The sequence below is a fragment of the Myodes glareolus genome, chromosome 1, assembly GCF_982192425.1.
Source record: "Myodes glareolus chromosome 1, mMyoGla1.1, whole genome shotgun sequence".
In the NCBI taxonomy this organism is placed as follows: Eukaryota; Metazoa; Chordata; class Mammalia; order Rodentia; family Cricetidae; genus Myodes; species Myodes glareolus.
In genome coordinates, this window is record NC_142026.1 from 121,104,850 (window position 1) to 121,131,712 (window position 26,863).

The 26,863-nt window shown below is 42.0% G+C and overlaps 1 protein-coding gene across 4 annotated transcripts in view; it reads left to right on the forward strand.

Annotated features, from left to right (window-relative positions):
* The window catches only part of Phactr2 (phosphatase and actin regulator 2), a 269,580-nt gene that overhangs the window by 213,122 nt on the left and 29,595 nt on the right, over positions 1-26,863 (forward strand). For all 4 annotated transcript variants that reach the window (XM_085688639.2, XM_085688637.2, XM_085688643.2 and 1 more), the window contains 5 exons: positions 4,681-5,212; positions 10,948-11,150; positions 12,516-12,672; positions 19,935-19,990; positions 25,509-25,570. In XM_085688639.2, the coding sequence (XP_085544765.1) occupies positions 4,681-5,212; positions 10,948-11,150; positions 12,516-12,672; positions 19,935-19,990; positions 25,509-25,570 (1,010 nt within the window). The remainder of the gene's footprint in view (positions 1-4,680; positions 5,213-10,947; positions 11,151-12,515; positions 12,673-19,934; positions 19,991-25,508; positions 25,571-26,863) is intronic.

Below are 26,863 nucleotides of genomic sequence, written 5' to 3' on the forward strand. Positions count from 1 at the left end.
GCAATCCACTGTCAGCATCCCCAGAGCAATATTTCCTTCTCCTCCAGCTCTCATGGGGCCTTCCTTCTCCTGTACTACCTCTGTCTGTAAAATCTGTGCTCTGTCTTTTCGAGACTATTATGGAAGTGTGCCTGATAAGGCAGGTGCACTTATAGCCGTGGCTCAGATCACTGTAGAAATTAAAGCTGCCATGACCCACTGGGAGAACGAGAAAGCACGCTGATGATAGAAGTGACTGCCAACTGCATTGTGTCGAAAGCCCCCAGAGGCTCCCAGAGTGCAGCACATATGCGATTGTTTTGGCCACACTAAGACTTCTGGTTGATGGGGGGTGAAGTTTTAAAGATAACCGGAAGTGCAGTCATTACTGCGGTTGTCGGTCTCACCTGTGGCAGTGTGTCCATTGCTTTCATCTGTCACTCTGGAGGGTCCTTCACTTTTCCTAAGTTGGAAATGGTGTTCTGCTTAGCACTCATTGCCCATGTCCTCATATGGCAACAGCAGAGTGCAGGCTGGAATAAGGATGTTGGTTAGTACACATAGATACTAATCCTTCATGTAACATCATCGTAGTAAGTTTGTCGCCTTTTATCAAAGGAGTGATCGATGGGCCCAGAGAACCCTCCCCAGTCTGTCTTTTAGTTTTTGTTTTGCCTCGAAACTTTGCTTCCTCTGGTGCAAACACTGTCTGGTTCCCGAATGTCATAAAGTCACCTGTATGTATCACTATCGCCATGTCTTGCTCCTTGCTTTTCTATGGTGTGTGTCTGTATCAGTCTGCTCTGTTCACTTTCTCATTTGTAGAGAACCCTGAAATCCACTCTGAAACACCGGCTGCTCCTGCTCTACCTCCTACAGCTCCTCCTAAGCCTAAACCCAAACCTAAACCCAAAAAATCTCCTGTGCCGCCCAAAGGGGCCACTGCTGGGGCCAGCCACAAAGGGGACGAAGTGCCTCCTAATAGAAAAAATGCCAAGGCTCCCAGTAAGCAGGCCCCCACCCCTCCACCCAAGCCAACAAGCCGAAACACTACCCGGGAGGCTGGTGAGTATGCCCTGGTGCATAATGGGGTAGAGTTCAGAATGTTGGGTTCTGGGATGGGGCTGTAGCTTCTTCCAGGAGTGTGGGTTTTTTCTTGTCTCAGGGCACAATACTAGAGAGTCACAAGAATGTGTCAGAGACTCCCCAGTAGTTATCTAAGAAAAGTTAACTTTGCTGTCTTTAGAGTAACTGTGAGCTGTTCATCTTGGTTTCCACAATCAATGCGTAAGACTCATTCCTTTAGTGTGCCCGGGAGTGAGGCTGACCCGATGAACCAGTATCTAGACCTGTCCATTAAAGATCGTGGTGACTTGTGGCTATTCCTCTTTTAAAATGCACTAGACTTGCATGTTAAAATGTGACATGGGTCTTTGACAGGTTTTCCGGATCATAAAGTCTTCACTTTGCAACATCCATAGTCGTCTGTCCTCTGATAAATGGCAAAGACTCGTATACATGGTCAGCAACATCCCCATTTCCTACTTCACTTAACACCAGTTTGATGGATTTGATTTGACGCTCAGTGCTACCCCCTCACGTCTACCCCGGCAGACCAACAGGTCTAAGTGGCCTAGTGCATTGCAATTACACGTTGCCATTACGAATCGCGAATGGACACTGGCATTGCAGCTTCCTATGTTCTTCAACCTTACAAGCTTAATGCAAAGTGCAGCTTCCATTCTCTCGTAGAGTCATGCTGCCGGCTGTCTATGCCATCTATCTTTTCAAACGGCACAACTCAAACTTCCCATGCTCCGTGCCTTTTCCCCATTAATGTGTGCATGCAGTTCTTTCGCGTTGTAGCTCATCTTATTTCCCTTAACGTTGGCAGCAGCTTTCCAGAAATTACCTGCAAGCATTTGCCTTGGTGTTGATCATTTTTCTCTTGTAATTTATACTCTTCAGACTGAGATTCAGAGACCGGTTTAGTTGGCAGCATAGCAGGTCTCCGAGTGCAAGTAGACCTCTCCCTGGGTTCCTCTCTTCCGCGCTTTGATTGTTGGTGCTCAGGCCTCTTCTAATCTCTCTGAAGTGAAATATCCCAGAATGATGAGCCAGCAGTGCCTAACGGTCATTTCCTTGGGGACTCAGTGGCTTTTCATAGTGGTATCTGTATGTCCCCCGTGGCCTTGCAAAGCCTAGCAGTTATTTGGTGTGTGAAGTAAGACAGGCACTGAGCTACTCAATAAGGAGAATTCCCAGACCATCACTTTGTCTTTGGGAATTAAGAGCCTGTCTTGCATACACTTCCTGCCTCGCTCCTTTTCTCGGTGGTGTGAGTTCACTGTAGACTCGGCTAGGAAGACAGCTGGAAATGAACACAAAGGCTGGACACGGCATTCACGACAGATCTTGAGTTTTATATATATTTTTTTCCTGAAGATTTAATATATGCTTATGATATTCCTAAGAGGATAATCAGCTAGAGAGCTGTCATCTGTCCTTTGTATTAATGCAAAATGTCAGGACCCTTCCTATTCCTATGAATGTGACCACTTCTGGGACTGTCAACAAGAAGCAAGGACTGTATTGAGGCCCCTCGGTTTTTCATTACATTTCTTACATTCTGAAAACTGCCATCACCCAGTTTTCCCTCTGAGTGTAGGTGCCTCGTTGAACCATTTTTTAGTCTAGAACATCCTTGGTTTTGCCAGGATTTGTTCTTCTCATTGTTGTTATTAAAAAACATTTTTAACACAGAGGTTAAACTTCCTTTTTAACCAAGGTTGTTGTCAACAACCCCCCTCATGTTAGAAGAGACTTTAAAAGCAAAGGTTATACATTGCCCCTTGTCTGTTTATTATCAACAAAAGACTGAAGTGTAGGTTTCAAACCTAACAAACATGGCTTGAATATTCACTCCAGGCATTGGGAAAAAATATTTTTTTCCTAAAATAGGATGACATTAAATAATTTCTGTCAAAAAATAAAAAGTTTCAAAAATATTAAAATTGACACCATTAGAATGGATGTGAAGGGATCTACTTAACTAGAAAAACAGTTGAACATGTTTAAGCATAAAATGCTTCATGTCTTTGTTATTTAAAAGTCAATTTAGAGTGGGGTTAATTTTTTTTTAGTGTGGTTAATGAGTTTAACTTGTAATCAGAGAAAGATTATCAGGTTCATTAAGCTTACAGACAAGCCGAGATTTGGCAAAGGGGAAATCCAGCTGTTGTATGTATCTAAAATAGTAATTACCCTAACTAGACTCCTTGTAAGCCTGAATCTTGTCGTTAAATAAGACTGGCTTCTTTACATGTCAAAATTAATGAAGTCATATGTCTCATTGTCTGTTCCTCTGTTTGTTCTTTATTTCAACTCTCTCACTGGCACCAATAAAGTTGCCTCCAGAGGTAAGTCCCTGTGATACCTGTGTACAGAATGGGAAGGCCCTCCCTGGCGATTAACAAGGCAGTTTTTGATAGCTGTGTGAAAGAAACTTTAGCCCCCTCTTAGGAAAGGAAGAATATGTAACATCGTAATCGAAGTAATATTCAGAGAAAATACAGATCGTAAAGCCCTTGAAAGAAATTCATATTCACATGGGATTTTAAATGGATTTCCTAGGGTGACATAAAAAAAATTAAAATATATACATGTAATTAAAAGAAAAAAAAGAGAGACTACCTAACTTGTTTTCCTGGAAATTGCTTAGTTGACGTCAGCTCTATCCAGAAGTAAGCAAAGGCCCTGCTCTGCTAGGCCTTTGAAGGCTTGCCTAGAACATTAGAAAGTAAAAATGACTGGGTGGCCAGGGTGGTTGGGATTGGAAATTCTGGAAAAGTTGAAGTGTGTGTGCTCTCGCAGCTTCTCAGGAGGAAGAAGCAGGAGCTCAAACCAAACCGGGGTACATAGATACACACATAGACAGACCACACACACACACACACACACACACACACACACACACACGTGCATGGAATGACATTCTTCCTCTTCAGATTATTCAGATTCTACCCATGTAGATTTTTTTTTTTAACCACAGCAAACATTTTTTCCATGCAGTTTCGTGTTTTTCTGCCGTGACTGTCCCCTCTCTGTTCCCCCTCACTGCAGCAGGTGGAAGTGTAAGCCAGCAGGACAGACTTCCTTCCCTGGGGTTTTGGGAACCATTGCCTTGGAGTGACCACTTGGAAGGTAGTGGGGCAAATGAATTTGCTTGTGACCCAGAAAGAGGCTTGCAATATACCCACTACTTCTTCCGAATGTGGGCCACCTCTCCATCCCCAGAAAGAAACAAGAAAGAATGTCATTGTGAAGGTCCCGTGTGTGTTCTATAGTCAGCTTGCCAGTCGTGGTCATCCCCTTTGTAGGAACAAGTCCTTCTTCAGAGCCAGTCAGAATGAGTCAGGACAAGGAGCAGCTGTCCTGTTTAGCTGTTTCGGGTGAAGATGGAGGAGAGAGACGAGGGCTTCTTGCCCTTTAGTTTTACTTGAATGTCACTGTTCCCTCTCCGAGAGGCTGGGAGGAGACAGTAAGCAAGACCACTATGATTACTGACCAATTTTCTTAACATTCCTTGACTTGATGCATTTTAAAGGGAGCATTTCAAATGTCATTGACAATTGCAACTTGGTCGCTTAAAGAGCATTGTATTTTTTGATTTTTTTTAATGCAAAACTTTCTCTGTTTTAGCTGGTTCTTCTCAACAGAAGAAAACTGGCCCCAAAGCATCTGCCTCAGCATCTGCTTCCTCCACCTCCTCTCGTCCCAAAGTGTCCAAGGAGTCAGTTGCTAGCAAAACAGGCATAATGGGGACCACAAGGGGCAAGAAAAAGATTGGCAAGCAGACGGCAGCGTCCCGACTGTCCTCAGACACCACCACTGCTGAGACATCCAGTCTTAAAGGAGAGCCCTGCGACACTGGGCTAGAGAGTCTCAAACAAGAGACTGCTGCTGAAGCTGAGGAGCAAGCCACAGGCAAATCCAAGGCGACCGTCCTTCCGCCTCCTGTGGCACCACTGCCCTCCCCAGCTGCTCTGCCTCTGCCACTTGAGGATCAGGGCATTGTGGCCTTGGACACTCCCATGGTCCTGGTCAGTGATGGACATACCCTGCCGGTCTCTGCCTTAGACCCAAGTCAGCTCCTTTGGACTGAAGACCAGACGGACAGAACCACTCCGTATTCAAGCACCGACTTAACTGGCAGCAGAGAACACGCTCAGTGGTGAGTTGGGACACAGTCTGAGTAGCACAGGCTACTAGAATATTCTCTTGGAATAAAAGAATATAGTCTGCTCCTGTCCGTGTTAAACGTGCTGAATGTTAGGTAACCACACCCGTGGTCTCACCAGGTGGGATTCCTAAGCCCTAATTGTGGAATTCCCATAGGCTGTGTGGAACAGCACAGCAATGATGCTAACAGATACACGTTGGCCCCGTGCGCCTTCCAAAGATGCTTCGAGCCTCTCTCAGCGTGGACCATCATTCTTTTTCTTCTTCCTAGACATTTTCTTTTTCTCCCTTCTGGTTCTTGTTTTAAACCTATATCATTTGGTCTCAGATCACTCATCCATGCTTGCTTAGCTTCATCTCCCTGTGACAACCTAGCTTTCTTCCCCAGGAAAATTAAGACCAACAGTCAAGAACTCTTTAAAATTCTGGATCTATTCATACCAAGCGTAGAATGACCCCTTCCTCCCTAATTCTCCACCAAATCCTAGTTTCTTCTGTGACGTCTTCTAGTACGTGTCGGCGGGACTGGTGGCTTTTTTCAAAGAGTTTTCCTCCACATACGGTAGAACTAGACAGCATGTCTTACTTACATGGCTGCTGTGTCCCCGGCAGCCAGTATAGTGTGGCAAGCTGTAGGCCATCAGTGTATACTCACTGAATTGTCACGTGACAGAGAGAATGTGTGAGTGAGCCAAGGTCAGCTTCTGTCAGTGGCGTGCTGAAGGTGAGCGACCTCGGACGATGGAGTCCATAGAGTCTAAAGAAGGCACAACAGTGGTCGCATCATCAAAACAAATAGTTTTGTTGAGGAAGATAACAAAATAAAATGGTTAGAACTTGGTCTAATAAAGAACTAGGTCTTGCCCTTTACGGGCTAGTGACCCATCGTTCTCCAGCTGTCCGGAGCTCATTGTCTCCTTTTCTGATGCCCCTCAAAAGTCCTATAAATGTGCTATTGAGGTTGAGTTAGGCGGGTTAGATCTCCTGCCCCATTGGTATGTGGGAAAAACTAGCAGACTATATAATAGATGCAATTACCAGTCATGCAGTTATCATTCCTGTCTAGGGAAGACTCAGATCTAAAGTCGAACCTATTTCCTATTTTTCCTTTTTACCATTTGAAGGAAAATCTGGGGATGATCAATAAATATCAAATTACAAACTATTTGCCTGATATTTTAGTAAAAGCTAGAAGAGGCAGAAAATATTGAGATAAATGATATGCTATCTGTTTGTTTGCTTTTTAAAATTTGTTTTGTTTTTCCAAGACAGGGTTTCTTTGTGTGGTCCTGGCTGTCCTGTAACTAGCTCTGTAGACCTGGCTGACCTCGAACTCACAGAGATCCGCCTGCCTCTGCCTCCCAAGTGCGGGGATTAAAGGCATGCACCACCACCACCCGATTTTGATTGGCTATCTTTATTGGTCTGTTTGGTGATGCTGTCGCAGACTACCTGAAAGAGGGTATTTTATAATGAATGTACATGTATTGACTCAAAATTCTAGAGACTCAGAAGTCTAAATCAAACCAGCATTTAATGAGGAAGTTCTTGCTGCGGAAGGTGGCAGGGCCAAGAGAGCAAGACCTGTCCCAAGAGCCCTTTCTGTAATGGAGTTCCTCTCTTCATTATGGCTTTGCCCTCAGGAGGCCTTGCCTTTCAGTGCTAGTGCATCGAAGATGGCGTTCTCAAGACTTGAATTCCAAGGAACACGTTCACAACCTTAGCACAGTGTCCTCACTGCTTCAAGCACACAGCACACCTTCCTTTAGTTGTAGTGTTGCTCAGCACTCACGTTACTTCAAGCTGAGCTTTTTCTCTTTCGGGGTGTGATGGGGGGGAGTTGTTTATTCTGTGCTGGACAAGGCTGTAAACACCAAAGGCATAATGGTGAGCCAAACAAGTTAGTTCCAAAGAGTAGATTTTAATCAATCAGCATATTCAGAATATGTGTGTTTAAGACAAGATTTCAGTTTTAGAAAGTGGATGCGGTATATAGATCTGTTGTTCACTATGCAAAAAGAAAGGCAACTTTGGGCAGCTCTAAGTGTTCAGAGAGCCATTCATTTCCACAGCCAACCTGACTCTCCTCAGTTCATTTCCATGGTCATTTAAGGACTGTATTAATTATGCTAAGTACCACACTTTATACTAGGAACTTAATGTCTTGTTATTTCAGGTACATCGAGAATTTTTAAATAAAGAAATAAATGTAAGTTTTCTGTTTCCAGCGATAACACGAGTAAAGGGAACAGGCTTGGGTCTCTTTTGACGCTGAGGGTGTATATCATATATTTCCCCGCCAGCCAGGGTAACTCTCAGACTGTCCTAGAAGAGCTTGTTTTCTTCTTAGTATATTTTTAAAACGTAAAGAGTGACTTTATAATGCATTCTTCAGGGGTAGTTTGTGTTTGCCCTTGAGTTAATGAGCCTGGAAAATGCAGTGTCTCAGATTTTCTCCCAAATTCTCCCTCTTTCAAGTGGAATTTGAGTTAGGGTTTTTGACTCTCACCCCCTTGCTTTCCTTAGAACTTTCCCTTGGTTATATTTAGTCACCCAATGTGTGAAAACCCTGTCATAGTATGAAAAGCCTTCTGTTTGGGATACAAATATCAAAACTTGAAATAGGGCTAGTGGTTGTGTTTTAAAATGCCCACCTATCCTCCTATCTCACAGGCTGTTTGCTCAGTATGGTTTTTTATTCATTTACAGTTCTATCCATAACACAGGCATCTCTGTAGTGTGGAGCAGAAAAAAAAATTCAACCCACTTGAGGTCATATTTAATAATGACTTGTTGAGTCTTCTCGACAAAAATTTATGTAATGTTCAATGTTATCCAGTGTTCTCGGGAACCATAAGGGTTGAGGTGTGAGCTGACCAATGCAGACATGGAGCATAGTTATTATTAACTAATTATAATAATCTTATAATATAACATTTAGTAAGTAGACTAGCGGTCTCAGTCTGGATCCCAGACTGCACTGGCCAGGTTGGGTGGGCTACTTACTTACAGCCTTTCTTGGACCCGTGTTGTAAATTCTCTAACCACCTTGTAGTTTTAAATAGTTATGAGCTGTAAATAAATGCTGCCGAACTCTGCACACTGCAGAATACTATACCAACAGCAAGATCAAAATAATTAACACAATCAATTAGTGACTAACTGGATTGAGGCCTAAAGTACCTTGTTTTGCTGTAAGCAGAGGATATTATTAATTGACAAACCTTTAAACATACTGTAGTCATCCATGGTGACAGCATCCTCAAAACAGAATAGCTTTCTGTAGCAATCGTCTAATAATCTGGACCATGGAAAAGTTTGTCCATAAAAAGACATCTTTACATCTTTCCAATGGCACTTCATTCTGTGTTGTCTCCAAAAAAGTGAACACAGAATTACCATATGATTCAGCAATTCTCCTTCCATGCCTGTAGTCAAGAGAACTGAAAGTGGGGAATTGTAGATTTGTACACCAGTGTATGTAGAGTGTATGTAGAGTTAATACACAGTAACCGAAAGGCAGAAACAGCCCAACTGGGCATTGGCTGATGAATGAATACACGAAGTGTGGCATATGCACACAATATCTTATCATCCAGGACCCCACAGAAAGAAATTCTGCCACTGCTAGGACGTAGGTGTCCTTGACATTGCGCTTAGTGAAATAAGTCAAGCCAGAAGTTTATATAATTACCCTTACATGAGCCTTCGTGAAACAGTCAGCATCACAGACACAGAGAGCGTGATGCGTGGGGTTATTAGTTCATGGGGACACAGCTTCATTTCAGAGAGATGAAAAGGTCCTGGAGTTGCATGGTGATAATTATACAGCAAGGGGAATGTCCTTAATGACACAGAACAGGACCCTTAAAATTGTTAAGATAAGAAATTTTGGGTTATGTTTATGTCACATAATTAAAAATGAGATTCCAGGTCTAGAAAGACAGTTCAGTAGGCAAAGTGGCTAAAAGGACCCTAACTCAATCCTAGCACCCATGTAAAAGCAAGGCACGGGGGTGCACATATGTAGCACCAGTGTGGGGATAGGAAGGCTGCAGTAACAGGCAGATCCCAGGAGCTTGCTGGTCCATCAGTCTAGCTGGGATGCTAAGTTCCAGGGTCAATGAGAGAGCCTATCTCTAAAATTAAGAGTGACAGAGGAAGGCGTTCAAAATTAGTGAGCCCACACATACACATACACTCAGAGAAGATTTCATTTGCCTCTTTGAGAACAATTTAGAATGTTGGGTTCTTAGAGAGAGAGAGAGAGAGAGAGAGAGAGAGAGAGAGAGAGAGAGAGAATGAGTCTTGGAAGTGCCTGAGCCTATAACCATAAAATCAGCTTTAAATGCCTTTTGTTCTAGTGAAGTTTCTCTGTGTACATCAATCAAAACACGTTCATGTGTGTTATCTTGGAGGAGGGTTGGGGTTGGTTTTTATTTTTTATTTTTTTTTGTCTGTGAAAATACCAAATGTGAATTCATCTATGTATATCACAAAGTATTTGGAAGGTCTTCTATATCTTACAGTAATGATTACATTATTTTTGAAATTAAATATTTTTGTCATCCCACACATCTTCATTAGTCTTTGAAAATGGGTAAGCCTTGTAGAAACCTTTACCCATCTGAATGACAAAGACTCGTTGCCCCTCCCTCAGTGTATTACCCTTCTTTTAAAGCTTCCATCTAACACTTTGCATCTTAAGCGTCACTCTAATCCTGCAAGAGGCAGTATTGTTTGTGAAGAAATACAAGCGCAGAGAGGATCAAGGATTTTTGCCTGATGGCACACTGGCTGGAAAGAAAACGGGATTTATTCTAATATTAATAAGAGATGTGTGTTCCTGTGTGACACCCTTCTGGGTGCTGGGATGCAGAACTCTCTGAAGCCTATGTGTCAAAGGCAGGGTAGGAGTCAGAAGGGAGACAAGTCAGGGATGCTGAGCTCTACCGTGGATCACCGAGAGCAGAGGAATGGGGCAAGAAAGTCAACTGAGTGATCCAGAATTATCCGTGGAGGGGCTGAGGCTTTATATTTAGACTTGAAGAGCAAACAAGAAGTGTGGTCAGAGCAAACATGGAGCTGCTGGCTCATTACTGTTATGATTGTATGCATTGTGTGTGTAGGAAGGTTGTATACACACATGTGCATGTACATGTGGAGAGCAGAGCTTGGCATCAGGTGTCTTTCCTTAGATGTCGTCCATCAGTCAGGTACTCCCCTAGTAGGCTTCAGTGGCTGGCCAATGAGCCCCAGGAATCTGCCTGTCCCTGCCTCCCTGCACTGAGGTTATAAGGAAGCACTACCCCAGCTATATTTTTTGTCATGTGAGCTCTGGGAATTCAAAGCTCAGGTATCCCGGCTGGTGCAGCAAAGTCTTTACTAAGTGAGCTGTCCTAACCCACGACTGGCTCCTCTGCTGCCTCATGATTCATGGACAAATCGGCTCACAAAGTCCGGTTTCACTATGTTCATTTGCAGGATGTGTTAGAGAACATCTAGTAATACCTTCTTGTTTTGCAAATGCAAAATCTAAAACCTCAACAATTAAGTAATGCCCCAGAGAACGACCATGTTAGTGATGTTGGATGACTGTCCCATGTTGCATTTCTCCCTTTCCCAGCATGAAGGATGTTCATGATGCTAGCATGCTTGTTGTGGTGTTGGTGTCCATAAGGATTGCTCTGTACTTCACATTACCCTCTGCTTTCTTGCCCTTCATAGCTTTGCAACCAAAGATGAGTTGGGAAAGGCTGGACCTCAGTTGCTGACCTCCGGACAGACGGGAGACTCTTCGGAATCCTTCAGTGCCCCGGAGGATGAGACTCCAAGAGAGTACCAATCCAACGACTCTGACTCAGATGGACCCATCTTGTACACCGATGATGATGAGGAAGAGGATGATGATGATGATGGCAGCGGAGAAAGTAAGAATATTTCCAAGAAGTAGAGCAGCAGGTGGTGTGCAGAGAGACACCTACTGTGTAGTACAAAATCTCATTAGCCACCACCCAACATTTTCCTCCCCTCACCTTCTTCTCCAAATTAGAAATCTATTTATCCTAGCTAAAAAAGTAAAAGCAGTCTTGGGGGATAGCATGATTCCATGGATTCAGTTCCCAGTACTGAAAAAGAAAAGTGTGCCCATCCCAAAGTTTAGTTCATGATAACATATCTTTCCAGAAAAGCATACTACATAGGTGTGCCACACCCTTGACAATGAGTTAGACTGAAGATTTGTCTTGATACAATCTAAGCTTTCTAAGAGCAACGATTTTTCTCATGAAAGGCAAAGGTGCCCATCCCTCCAGGGACCTGCTCTTGAAGAAAGAGTGTCGACCAGGGTGGGGCTTCCTTGGCTTGCTGGAAGTGTTAGACATTTTCACTCACTTTATACTGTGGCTTAAAGAGAGATGGGAGGGGAATGAGTCGAGAAAGACAAACACTTGTTTGGAGTTGAAAATGCTCGCTTGTCCACCGTTACAAAGACAGGATGCCTTCTAGGAAGGAAGGATCCTAAAGATGAATGAAAGCCGTGACTGTGTCTAATTAGATGACTGGAATGTGCTTTTAAAATGTTGTGGTGTTTATTTTATTTTTTTTGCTTTTGGTTTTCTGATTTGTTTTGTTTTGTGTTTTAACTTAGGAGGAGCGTGACTTGGCAGAATTTCACTGTGGCATTGGATTTATAGATGATTAAAAGTTATCAGTGTATTAATGACTCAGCAGAAATTTGTTAGATTTCCTCCCCTTAGCACCCATCTGATAGCTACTGCCTGCTGGGGGCTTAAGGATGCCTGGGTGACTGAGGGTTAAAGCGTTTGTGTACAGTGTAGGCTCCTTGCCAGCATGACGCCTGGCTGGGGGAAAGGGGATGGCAAGGATTAACTGTACAGAATGAGGGGCGAGGATAAGCTCTTGACTTGAAAAGAAAGCAAAAGCATTGTGCAATCACTGATTTCCATGATCCACCAAATCAGCAGAATAAACCTCCTCGAGCTCCGTCCAGATGATGAGGTGCTGTTTCCAAGCATGTTCATGCTATCTTGAGTTTTTGCTTCTTTCAGAACATTTAAAAAAAAAAAAATCCTTCAGTTCTTTTTTTTTCAAAACGAATTATCTCCAACTCAAAATCCCCCCCCCTCCCCAACCCTTGAACTGATTAAGCTTCCCCTCTTGCATGCAAGTAAAGAATTTGGCTCAGGTCCTGTTAAAGTTCAGCCACGTGGAACCAAAGCCCTGCTAGGTTAAAAACTGATGGACCTGAATCGCTGCCCCTTTCCAATCCACAGGTGCTTTGGCAAGTAAGATACGCCGAAGGGACACCCTTGCCGTCAAACTTGGCAATAGACCGTCCAAGAAAGAACTGGAGGATAAAAACATCCTACAGCGAACGTCTGAAGAGGAAAGGCAGGAAATCAGGCAGCAGATCGGGACCAAGCTGGTCAGGTACTTGTTGGCACATGCATGCAGAAGTGACTGATTCTTGTCATTGTCCCACACTCTCCTGCCTTTCTGAGGGCTTGGTGAATTCCCCAGGTTCAGGCGCTCCTGGCCCATCGGGTCCTGTAAACTTGCTCTCAGATGGTGAACTGCTCAAAGGATTTGCCGTTTGGTCAGTTAGCCAGTAGCTTTGAGATCTCCAGAACGTAGCTCAGGGATCAACAGACTTTTCCAAAGACTGATCAGTTACAAAGTCCTTGGTTTTGATGACTGACTGGTCTCTGTTGCAGTTATCCAACTCGGCCATTGCATAAAAGAAAATGTAAACAACATAGAAACAAATGAACATGAAAGCGCTCCAATAAAATGCATTTACCGAAAGGAGAATCTGGCCTACGGTCCACAGCTTGGCCAGCTTCTCTTCTAATCTGAGGACTTACTGAGATTTATGTGGAAACTATGAGGTTCCATCCTCTACACTGTGAGACTGGAGAACTACCAAGCCTCAATGGCCTAGCTGTGTCCTGGTCAGATAAAAATAGCCCCCTGTCCAGATGCAGGCCGTTAGCTTAGAATGAGTGGGTCATCAGGCATCACTTCTCACGCCCTGATGTCCTTGTGGGCTGTAGGTCTTCTGTTTTGACCACAAGTGGCTTCAAAAGTCCATTTAACTAAGATTTTTAATACCAGTTAATTCTTGAAGGAACTGTTTTTGATGCCAGCATAACCACCCTCGAGTGTCATTATTGTCTGCTGGTTTCTCTCATTCTGCACACCCGCCGGGTGTATCCCTGGGAGAAGGGCACCAGATCAGGATGTGAAGATGGGAGGAAGTCATCATTGCCCTTGCTTAGAAGTGGAAGCTTTTCGTGTTCACCTTAGGAGGGTTGTGCGGGGCTGCTAGGGAGTGTTTGCTGTTCTCCACAAGGGAGAGAATCTCCAAGGCCCTTCTCTGCTAACAGGGAGACTTTCAGGTGCAGCCGCTGTGGCTCCTAGCTGGAGGGAAGGCTCACCTCCCTAAGAAATCCAGGAGGAGGCCTGGGGGTGTGATGTCCTCAGCTTTTGCAACTCCCACTAAGACTCCAAAAGGAGTCCTGAGCAGTTTGCCAAGGGGCTCCTCACTGGAGTGTTTTCACCTCAGCCCTAAGCCTGAACCATTTCCTGCCTCAGGAAAGAGCTAGCAGAAGTCAGAGGAACTTCATGTCAAATCTGTCTTCTTAACAAGTAAAAGCAGGGGCCTCTCTGAGGTCTGGGGAGATGAAGGGACTTTCTAAAAACTGCAGTTCCTTTAGAACAGAAGCGGGTTAGGATCACTGTTCATCCACGATGGATTTCTTTTATACCATCTCCTCTACACCACATGCATGAGGATACGTGACAAATGGGTTTATTATTTTATTGCTTTTGTTTATGTTTTGGTGTGAAAATTTTTAATCGTAGAAAAATAATGCATATAAAAGGGTAGCAAAATAGGGGAAGCTTCTCACATGCAAAGAATATTAGTATAGTTTATCATAGTAAAGGATTTTTAAAAAGTGAGCACCGTGCCAGGATAATCGCTCACTTGGTAAAGCGTTTGTTGTGCAAGCGTGAAGACCTGGGTTCCATCCTCAGCACCCAGGTAAAAATTGTATTATCTTTAAAAAGCCTGAGACAAGCCAGAATTAAAGGTTTTTCATAAATTATGCTAAATACATTAGTACCTAGAGAAAACCTAAAAGCGTTTTTTAAATGAGCAAAGTTTCCCTACTTTTTTCATACTAAATGTCTAGTCATGGTTATTTGTAATGGGGGAAAAAGCTATAAATTATGGGAACAAAATAGTGTTATTATTCTTAGTTATAGGCCTAGAAAATTCTGAGAAAAATAAAAACAGCTATATAGTAACTTCTGCAAGCTCAAAAAAAAAAAATCTAAGGTTAGTTAGTGAGCATCAGCATCGTGGTAACACTGCCATCCTAGTAACAGACACTGGCACAGAGAGCCCAGCAAGTGGTAGAGATGGCAGTCACAGCATTTCCAGCAGCCTTTGTCAGTAGCCAGCTGTCTAACAGTTGAGGCTCCAAACACGCCCTGTCCAGACAACCACGATTGATGAAATGAGTTTAGAATGGAGAGAAAGTAGACATTGGTATCAGCGAGGCAAACTCACCAGAAAGGTTGATCAGATGTGCCCCTCATGTAGCGTGTGGAGGAAAGTAGACATGTTCTATTGAATCAGAGCCTTGACGGGGTTTCAATTTTACGAAAGGAAACCAGACAAATGTCACCTGGTCAAGGGTGGAGCCCAGGGGTAGAGGGATTACTTAGCAAACATAAGACCCTGGGTTTGATCCTAAGCACTATAAATTTGTAAACTAATGAATAAATGAATGAATGAATGAGATGTCGCCTTATTTAAAACTGGAAAAAAAAAACCCTAGGGTAAAAACATATCTAAAACAAAAGAGAAAAACAGCCATCACTTGATGACACTTACAAAACAGTTCTTTTTTTTTTTTGAAAGTAATTTTATTAAATTATAAAAGTTTCCATTTATGCCCCTCTTCCCAACACCCTCCCACTCCCCCCCACCCCGTCTCCTCCTCCCTCTTTGTCCCTAAGGGCAGTCAGGGTTTCTTGCCCTGTGGGAAGTTCAAGTTCCTCCCCCCTCCCTCCAGGTCCAGGAAGGTGAGTATCCAAACAGACTGGATCCCAAAAATCCAGTATATGCAGAGGAAACTAGTCCCAGTGTCATTGTCAATTGCTTCTCAGAAAGACTCCGGGCCAGCCACATTCAGTTCTTAAATTAAAGCTTTTACTACTTGGACTACAACAAGTACCCAGTAAAATTAAATGTTCACTTTCAACTTAAATTGCACACACTCATTAAACTAGTGAAGCACAATTAAAAATTAAACCCAAGTTTATGGAAAAATAGTATACATTGTTCTTGATAAATATTTTTGAAGCAGTTTAACACTGTGATAAAATAGTTATAAAGCTATTTCTTTGCATAATAACTGTTGACTGAGGTTTCTGTCCTGCCCAATCCCGCAGTCGTTCAGTCCCAAATAAACACACAGAGGCCTACATTGATTGTAAACTGATTGACCTATTAGCTCAGGCTTCTTATTAACTCTGATAACTTATATTCACCCATAATTCTTGTCTGTGTTAGCCATGTGACTTGGTACCTTTTTCATCAGTGAGGCCTTCTTATCTTGCTTCTTCTGTGTCTGGATGATGACTGCAGACTGACTCTTTTCTCCTCCCAGAATTCTCTTGTTCTCATTGCCCCACCTCTACTTCTTGTCTGTTTGCCCTACCTATATTTCCTGTCTGGCTACTGGCCAATCAACATTTATTAAAAAATAATGCAAATGACAGGATAAAAGACTATCCTTTAAAAAAAAAACCAAGAACTCTGAATCTAATATCCTTTGTTTAACTTTCTTCATGACTATTATCCATACAACTTGTAACCAATACTCTAAACAAAGACAAACATCCATAATCCTTATTTTGGGAATGCAGGTGTAGTTTTCCAGACTACTTCCTGCTGATTGAAAGCACTGATAATCTTACAGGGACCTAAAGAAAATTTTGAATGATGGTCAAGTCCTGAATGGAATATTCTGTGAGGCTTGATCATCTCAGCCAACAGTCTTGAAACTGTTGTGGATGCAGAACTCAGAGGAAACTCAACAGAGGTCCTCTGAAATTTTGGATCATCTGGACCAATTGGAGATTTCTCGGGGGGGGGGGTCTTCCTTAATCAAACCTTATTTTTCTTAATCTAGAATGAATCCACAGCCTCTCATTTCCTATGGAAACAAAAGCAAAACCTCTTCTCCAAAGTAACATACCTTATGATTTAAATTTTGAAGTCAAGGCATTTTTAGTATATATTTGTTGATTAATCCAGCAACATTTATTTTTTTTAGCATCAACTCAAGTTTATTAACCCTTACAAACCAATGATTGTCTTTTGTATTTTCCAATGCTTTTTTATTTATAGAAAAAAATCTCAGCAGCATTTATAATCAAATGTCTTTTAGCTGCTTTTACTCCTTCCTCAGTCATCAAACAATTTAAAGACAATACCATAACACACAGTACCCAGACTCTCTGTGTATTTTTCATCTTTATGTGGCTTTATTTTAAACTCTATTTCTTTTATTTTTATTTTATTTTTTTTGTTTTTTTGAGACAGGATTTCTCTGTGTATCTTTGGCTGTCCTAGAATTCACTCTGTAGACCAAGCTGTCCTTGAACTCACAGAGATCCACCTGCCTCTGCCTCACAAGTATTGAGATTAAAGGTGTGTACTACCACACCCAACTACTCTGTTTCTTTCTTTTTATTTTAAGGACTTTATCCTTTTTCTTTTCTCTCCAAAGCCTACATATATTTTTAAATACATTGTAAACCATTTAGACGTTTTCTTCACCTGAATCGATCTTTACTATACATCTTTCTTTTTCTGACCACATGAGTCTTTAATTTGCTAAGCAATATGGCTAGAATTAAACCCATTCCTTAGCTTTCTGAGAGCATAGCTTCATGGCAGAGGTACTGATTGGAGCCATGTTTATTGCCACAACTCTGTGAAGTTTCAAGGTCCCTGACACCACCAAGATGCATGTTGTTGGCAATTCATAAACACAATTTAAGTGTTTGCTGGCAGGGTCTCTTACAAGAGCTGCAAAGTTTCACAGCTAAAGCTGAGTCAGAAAGCCTCTCTTAAATGAGATGCGCTTGTCTTGCCTCTAGCAAAGAGAGCAGACGCGAGAAATTGCTGCTACCAATGCTATTCATTTTTGTCGAGAATTATTTTCCAAACTCTCTCAGGTTGTAAGTGGATTTAGCTGTCCACATTGCTGCAATTTGTTGACTAAGGTTTCTGTCCTGCCTGATCTAGCAGTCGTTCAGTCCCAAATAAGCACACAGAGGCCTACATTAATTTTAAACTGATTGGCCTATTAGCTCAGGCTTCTTATTAACTTTTATAACTTACATAACTCCATCTTGGGGAACATATGTAAGAAGGAAGGGATCTATAGTGATTTATTTGAAGAACTTTTTATAAAGATATGTATTATAAGACTATTTATAGCAATGATAGATTAACCAAGAACAAGCCAAGTAAGTAGACAAAACCAGAACACTGATAAAGAAAGTTTTTTTTTTTTAAAAAAAAAAAACAACCTAGCAGTGTGGTTCCTGTCCCTAGAACATCGATCTTCTATCCATGTCATTAGGGATTCCTTGGGAATTGTGCCCAGTCTGCCACAGGAAGACCAGGAAGTGTGAGTATAGATTAGAATGGGTGGAGATATCTCCATTCCAGTTCTAACCATACGTCTGTGGTACCACCTATATCTTTTTATGAACTAGTATTCCAATGCCACCCTTAAAATGTTTAATATTTTTATAAGTACGTCCATGATTTATAGACTTAAAATTTTAATATAATAGGGTTTGTTCTTAATGATATATAGATGTTAGAGTTCTTTTCAGTGAACACAGCACATCTTATGCCCCTTGCTCATTTTACCCACAGTTCAAGCTTAGATAAGACCGTTTAAGTCCAATGAGATAAGAGCAGATCTTGACCCTAACATTTGCTCATGTTTTAGTTTAACCAAGTCAGTTACTATCCCTTTCTTCATCTGCAAACTGGGAGCTTGCCTTTACTTTGCTGAGTTGTTTGGAGAATTCCCCATACTTTAAGCATCTAGCATAAGGACTAGAAATTTGAAAGTAGGAGTGAAAGGTAGCCGTGGTTATTCTTATAGTTTTCCGTGCTTTTAACGCCGAGGGCAAGAGCTGCTCAGTCTTCATACTATTCCTTGAGGTTAAAGAACCCAGAGGCTTATACTCTTGAGGCCAGACAACCTTCAAGGTCCCGTTTTAATCAACTGTAGGATTCTAGAAAAGGAAAGAAAAAGAAAGCATTCCAGAGGAAGGATGTTCCTTCAGCAAGAGAGAGCTAGCACAATTGAGTGTGACAATCTCCAGTACACCAGCAGTGCACACACATGCACACACACACACACACACACACACACACACACACACACACAGCATGCAGTATAGTCACGGCACAGAATCCAGCTGCATAGGTACTGTTGCTCCCTGGAACCTTTTGGGGACTCAGTTACTGCCTTAATTTCAAAGCAATCCCAATGAATATCTAACTTGAATAAAAATTTGAGGAGACATTTGAAGGATAACTGATTTGTTATGATCCTAACATTTAGAATCACTAGTTGTGTCTAGTAAATACATATATCTTCATCTTAACGTATACAAATGCAGCCTACATCCTGAGGCAATCTTTCCCTGCAATTAACAACAAATTGATCATGTAAACAAGACCAAGAACAAAGTTATAAGGAGTTCCTAAGAGTTCCTGCTCTCATGTAAAGCAGTTAACTACTAATCCTGGATGGGCCTGGTTTATTTCAATCACAGGGAAGAAGGGGCCCCCGCATAGCTCAAGATAGCATTGTATGGAATATATTCACTTGCAGTGCCTGATGCAGGATTTCCCTTCAAACCCTGAGCAGCACAGATCGAGCAACTTATACATTGGCGTGAACTTTGCAACAGCAGCTTCTTTGAGGCCCCAGTGCACTGTACATTAATTAAGTAAGCTATCAGCTAAGGTGCTGTAACATGTCAAGAGTACAGGAGTTCAAGCAATGTATGTTGATTTCTCTCTTACCAGGCAATCTAGAGAAAACTGGACCACCCAGCATGATGGGAATTTCTCCTCTTCTCCCCGTAGTCCCAGCACCCAGACTCATTCTGTTTTGTACATTTCTTACGACCCTGGGGAATCTCATCTGCAAGATCAAAGCTGGCTCGTACTACCATGTTCGAGTGTAGCCTGTGCTACAAGGAAAGCAGAGACCACACACTCATCTGGGTTGAGGAGGGGGAAGCTTATGCCACTCATGTCCTGTTTCATGAAGTCAGTGGCATCCCGTACCTAGCTAAGGGAGCTGTGATCTGTAGGCTTATGCCCAGCCAAAAGCCAGACGCCTGTCTTACAAGGATGAGTGGAGGAGAGGTGACAGGTAGAAGTCTAAGCCGCACTCAGTAGTCTACAAACAGGAGGGAGACGTTTATTTCATAGGCTTAAAATTTAATTTTATTTCTTAAGATATGACAAAAGTCTAGCTTTGCTGGTTCACTTGTATCTTCCACCAAATGGGCCTCGTTTGTAACTCGTGGTGTGTTCACTTCATAACCTGTAGTCTATCATTTTGACATCCTAGGAGACTCAGCCAGAGGCCAACAACTGAAGAATTGGAGCAAAGAAACATCTTAAGACGTGAGTATGTGATTCCATACTGCGAACCCTAAGGTGATTCATAAGAAGGTGCCCTAGAGACAACCCATCCATCAGGAGGGAAACATGATTCACAGCTGACTGGGAAGGCCTGTGTATGTCATATATATTAGTCGATGTTTACATATTTAAAAAAAATAATTTCTTGGTTTTCATATTTCATTTTATAGTTTTAAGCCTGATATCCCCTAAAGTAGAATCCTGGTCATAGCGATTATTTTTGAGAAAAATTAAATTTATCCCATGTGTTCTTTTGTCGAAATATTAAAGAAAATGCTCTAGTCTACTTTCAAATGACTGCCAAAGAACGAACCCACAAGGAAATCAATCAAACATTCCTATATTGTTATGAATAATACAGTTGGTTGCTAGGTTGAGCAAAAGTCCCAATTTAAAATTATGGTAAGAGGGATTTTTCCACGCAGTTCGCTTGCCTTTGTTGTGATTGCTCCTCTTCTTTCTTGAATTCTTTGTGGTTTCCTGGAACTTAAAGAGGCCTCCATTCATTTCCCACTTGATTTTTCCTTGCCGATTTCTGGCAGCAAAGTGTGAGGCCATCCCACTAAAACCACAGTGTGTCCTGCTGCTCTCTCAGGATGCTCACCAGCTCCAGTGAGCGGAAAAGCAGAGTCTAGCTGGACTTCTAGATATTAACCTAGTTCCAAAGGAGCTTTTTAGTTCATTAAATACCAAAAGACAGTAACAATCAGAACTCCAGGCAGACTGTAATAGCAGTACGCCATTGGCATGAAGGCATCCCTTTCAACCAGGCTGGCCGAGGACAGTCAGCCTGCTGGATGACCCCACGCTTTAATAGGAGTTATTTTCTTTTGTAAAAGAAAGAAAGATTTTTTTTGTCGCATATTTATAGGAAATTTGCCGTAACTGAAGCAACTCAGCAATGAACGTTTACCAGTGTAAGGAGGACCAACCACACGGTCTGTGGCATCTCTCCCCTGCCATGCTTTTTTCTGGCTATTTGTGAGTCTAAGTTGACTAGAGAACCTACCAAAATGCCTGCTAGTATGAAGAAATGTCACTTTGAAAGACAAAAACGTTGTAACTACAAAAGGAGGGTGTGTTTTTACCTAAGCAACATCTAATGTTGACATGAAAACAAAGCCCCGGGGTGTCAAAAGCATTTACCACGAAGGAATTCCTGGGACATACTGAGTTAAAGTTTAAACTCAAGGGTAGACTGTGAGAGCCTGCAAGGACAGAGGGTATGTATGTCTTCTTTGGTGTCTGATGAAATACTTCGAAAAGAAGGCCTTGCAAGTTCTGAATAATCCTGTCCATTGGGACTGATGTGCCAAGCCACACTGGAGCTTAGTTATTTGAGGAACTCTTTCATGGATCCGGAAATGTATTGCATGTTGATCTTAAGTGCTATGTTGGCTTCTCTACCCTCTGTTTTCCTGGAGGTTCTGGAAAGAGCAAAGCACCAAAGTCAACTTCAGACTTGGGTCCAGCCCTGTTTTACTTCCTTCTAAGTTCATGTTGATTCTGGAAACTGGAGGTCCATTTCCAGTCTGGAGAGGCTGATAACTGGCTCCTGATCCCCTGACATGCGCCAAGGGAAGCAGGCAGAGCTGGGGCAGGGAAGGGGGAGTTCTTTCCACTGAGCAGCACGGGGCCTTAGCCCACAAACACTTCATTCAGCCCCCTTGCTTCTGCACTCCTCCGTCCTGCCCTCTTTCTCACTAGTATATTTCATCTCAAGTTTTTGTTCAAAAGCAGCAACAGTATCTAAATGAAGACACCGGAAAACTGTGATACAATATGATTTTTAAGGTCACATAGACCATCTCTTGGGAGCTAGGAAGCTGATTTAAAGCATCAAGTATTCAATAGTTCTCTACTTGAAATGCACCACCCCTTTGGTAATGATGGCTAAGATAACAGTGAATACCAGTAACTATTTTGTAAGGACATGGAGCAAACTTTGATGTCTTAGCCTCACATCCCTTACACTCCACACTGGATTTCTTTCCTATGTTGGGAAAACTGTTTTCTTTAGCTACATTCATATTGTATAATGTATAAGCTACATAATATGTTTGAGTCCATATTATATTGTATGATATATCAACTACATTTCTAGTTTATGATTCATTTTGAAACCAGTCCTTTAAAATACAGACCACAAATAGAGGCATCTCTTCCTGCCTCTGTCTGACTAGGAAAAGTGATCTGTATGGGATCAACTTTTCCCTACAGGGCCCGAGAAAGGATGCATTGCTCTAGTGTGCCGCTGTGAGTGCCACTCCAGCTGTATTTTCCATTGAGAGACAAAGAAATGACCTCAGGCCACTGAATTCTGAATCTTTATCTTCAGCAAATAACTGTCAAATTTTTTGAATCTACAAAATACTGAAGAAATTTTACAGAGCGCACCTAACCGTGTCTCTGCCACGTATATTCTGCTGTGGATGCCACATCATTGATCGCCACCCATTGATCTGTTTTTTAACATATCCATGACATATATAAGGTATTTTTATATTTCAAAAGGTTATAGATGTATTTTTATTTGTTGAAAATGCCTGCATGAGGCCAGTAAGGTTAAGATTTCTGGCAGCAAACCTGATAACCTGAGTTTAATCCCTAGGGCCCACATGAATGTATTCTTACAAGTTTTCCTCTGACTTCTAAAGGTGTGCCGTGGCAGTGTGCTTGTGAATACATGCTCGTGCATGTTAAAAATAAAACAAAACAAAAATTCACCCACATGGAAACACATAAAGCAGCAAAAGATAAACAAAACCACAAAGAACATGTCGGGGGAGAACCGGGTCATTTTATGCACAGCGAGGACCCAACAGTGCACGGCTACTCCCGCTGCTGGGTTTGCTCTATTTTCTCTCTCAGTTCATTCACACAATGCCAGGGCCAAACTGGCTTGGCAGGCAGGTTTCTACAGTGCCCACTGCCTTGAAAGCACAGGTGTTGATGGAGTATTTACTCAGACGCTTCCCTGTGGCTGTCTAAAGTGGCACCCTTCTGCTCTGACATAAGACACTGATCCAAAGTTCTGCCACTTCCTTCATGAAAGCCCTTCAGTCCAACCCAGTGCTCCAAGCAGTTTACATCACACAGTACGGTGAGTCCACTAATTCGTCCGCAAGTGAAGGAGATGTGTCCTAACTGAACCTCGTGGTGGATACTTCAGTACCAGCTTCAGGACTTCCCCTTGTCAGACCTACCACTCTGCAAAGACTCAGAGGTGACCCCGGGGCAGCCCCCTCCATCCTTCACCCTCTTTAGAAGAATCACTTCAAACATGGGAAACGCTAAAAGCCAGTTTCCTAGTGTCAGGGAAGAGTTCCCAGATGGCACAGCCCTGTTTACTTAAGCTTCCTCATCTGCTTTCTTTCTTAAATGCCGCTGACTGTCACCTTGTTGTACAACATCCTTAATAGGGTGAAACTAATATTCCCTTTAAAGAAATGACATTTTATGTAAGTAGTGAAAACCTTTGGGCTTTTTTTTTTTTTTTGTCTTTGAAAATGTCTTTAAGAAATGAAGCGTGGGGATTAGCAGGGAAGGAGAGGTGGCTCAGCAGAAGAGAGCTCTCACTGCTATTGCAGAAGACCTGGGTTCGATTCCCACCACCCACGTGGCGGTTGACAGTTGTCTGCAACTTCAGTTCTAGGACATCCAATGCCCTCCTCTGACCTTTGTGGACACGGAGCACACGCGTGGTGTGCAAACAGAAATGTAGGCAAAACACTCATAAAATGCAATGAATACATCGATGTTTTTTAAAAGTAGCTTAAAAAAAGAAAAGAAGTGAAGCATGGTAGACATTTAGGAAGACATGACTAAAATTATGCTATTAAATTATTATTTCGTTTAATATTGCATCACCACAGCGCTAGCCTTGTAAAGCTCTGATTTTAATCACATTAGCAAGAAGTTTGGAATTTGTGTAATATGTATAATAGACAATCCAAAGCTTCATTCAGTTCACATTAAGTAACTGACCCTTTGAGTACATTAGGAGGGTACAGAAAGACATATTGAAGTCATCAGCCAAGCTTACAGTGCATTTATAATAAGAAATCTTATATATATATATATATATAAAACCAAATCCATTTGATGCAGGAAGACTCTCTTGTCTGAGAGTGATTTTAGTTTGTCTGTAACAACAAAGGTCATTCTCTTATATGTAAATTGAGAGATGTATTTGAGAAGAAAACAGAAAGTTCTGTATGTCCAGAGAGGAAAAAATGATGTATGGAGAATATAAACTGGTCAGTGAGCAAATGCCAATAGGTACTGCCCATATCCAAGACTAGCTTTTTACTCTTGGAACCAGGGCTTAGTGGTGAAAAATCCATTTGAAATTTTACAATAAATATATTTTGGAGTTAGAGGAATTGCTTAGTCAGTAAAGTGCTTGCCACGTGAGCGTGAGGGCTTAAGTTCTATCCCCAGCACCCAGTTAAAAAACTGGGTGTGTTAGCCGGGCACACCTTTAATCCCAGGACTTGGGAGGCAGAGTCAGGCAGATCTCTGAGTTTGAGGCCAGCCTGATCTACAAGAGCTAGTTCCAGGACAGGCTCCAAAGCTACAGAGAATCCCTGTCTCAGAAAAAAAAAAATCAAAAATAAGTAAAATAAAATAAAACCTTTCATAGAAGAGAATTTTTCTGAAGTAGTACAGTCTTTCTTCACTAGACTCTTTAGAATGTAAGTATTTACGTATCTTGCTATGAAGTAAAATCAATGCCTTACTTAATGCAGATGAGAGACAGGAAACAGCACACAGAAGCTTTCCAAATAGCATCTCATAAATCCTGAAGGCTGCCTATTTCTTTAAAAATTATGAACGCTTTTTTCAATCCCATCTGTTGGACTGCATGAAATTGCACTCCTTGATGAAGCACTAGAGAAATAGGCGACTTTGGAAAGTTAAAGTCACAAGAAAATAAATAATTTCTACCCGCAGTACAACTTGACCCCATTCAGAACGGTGGTTTGAAAGCCAAGTCCCAAGGAATGCTTACATTTTGCTTCTATGGAAACATAGGAAGACAGATCAAATATTTTCGTTGGGTTTGAATGGAAGTCAGCAGCTCGGACGTGCATGGGATGGTTCTAATTTGTTCTTTTAATGTGCCTTGGAGTTTTCACATGAAGATCAGATCCAGAAGTAGATTTTTTTTTATCTGAATTCTGGTAGATTATGTTTCTAAGCCCCTGAGGTGGTCAGCAATAGTATGAGCATGGAACAAAGAATCAGGAAGCAACAAGGTTTCAAATCAGTGAAGACAGTCAGTCCACCAGTTCCCTATGGGAGAACGATGCCATTGCATGTATGCATAGACATTCCATACATATGATCACTCTTTCTGCAGAATCCTTTGACAGGTTTCTAGGGTGATGACTTGTGTAGTCAGCATATGCCAGAGCCGGGTAGTTGTTTTTTGGTAGACTTTTCTGATTATACGATCATCTCTAGTAACTATACGTATGCCTTCCCTAATTAACAGAAAAGAATGAAGAAGAGGAGCAAGAAGCAAAAATGGAACTCAAACGGAGACTCAGCCGGAAGGTGATGGCATTATAACTGCTAATGAGCATGCGTATTCTGGGATACAGTTTATCTTCTTGTTAACGTGTGACTGGGATATTTAGGAATGAGTGCTCCTATTAGGCCACCATGTGATCCAAGGCATTAAAATCAACAATGCACACGAATCAATTATCTTCTATCTGCATGCTATGTTCATTTTGAAAAGTTAACAGCTTGTACATTGTAGGTAATGATTATGAAAATAGGTATTTTAAGTGAAAAAAGCTTAAATACAAAAAGGAACAAAAAGCATGTCACACACAAATCTTCCATTTAGAGAGCCAACATTAGCATTTTAATATATTTGTATGCCTTTAATTAGATTAAAAAATGCTCACACTCTCCATTTAATCTTGGAAATACTAAATAAGTATTTTGTGGCCGTTAACGATTTGTCTCTACTCTGTAGCAAGCCTGGGTGACTAATTTATTGAGTGAATTTGACCACAGTGTCACCACAATTGACAAACGGCTTATCTCTGGGACTCAGGCAATTGTTTCTACTTATTTACAAAAATACAAACCTGATCCCAGGACCACAACTTTTTTTTATTTTTTTCTTCTGTGCTAAAAATAATAGCCTTTGGAAAAATTAAGGACGATCAGAATTTCTATTTCATCATAAATCCTAGTAGTGGTTTCTCAGCTACACCTTCATACCTGGAAGAGAGCAAGGTGGCTAGTATGTGACACCATAGCCAGGGGTGTGGCCGACTCACGTTGTTGAGGGCTGGCTGGGGAGCTCACAACAAAGTATTCAGAGGTAGGTCTGGGTTTCTTTCAAGTGCAGGATTATTCCAGTCCCAGTCTCCCTGCTGGTGAAAGGATCAAGAGGGTAAAGCAATGGCACCCCAGGGCTAGCCTGATTAAGTAGACCGATAAATTTGAATGGGACAGAGGACGTGAGAAGGAATCCCCAAGAACAGACATGTCAGAAAGATTGCAAGAAGAAGTCTTCTCCAGGAAGCCTCCTTCATCTGCCAGTCACCTATCCTGGCTGTGGATGGCCACAGGATGGCCAGTGCAGGACCTGTGTCCTCTCCAGGAAGATCACGCTGTAGCAACACCCTTCTCTGAGCCATTTCTGCAGAGAAAATTGCATTTCTACATATGCCAGACTCATTTGGAGCAGAGACACATTTAGATTTTCTAGGAATTTCATAGCTTTTGTCTTAGTCCGTCGGCCACCACCATAACCATCCTTGAGCTGTATTCCTGGTGGGCTTTTGCCACTATGTGTACCTGTGACAGAGATGACAGGCAAGCCTTAAT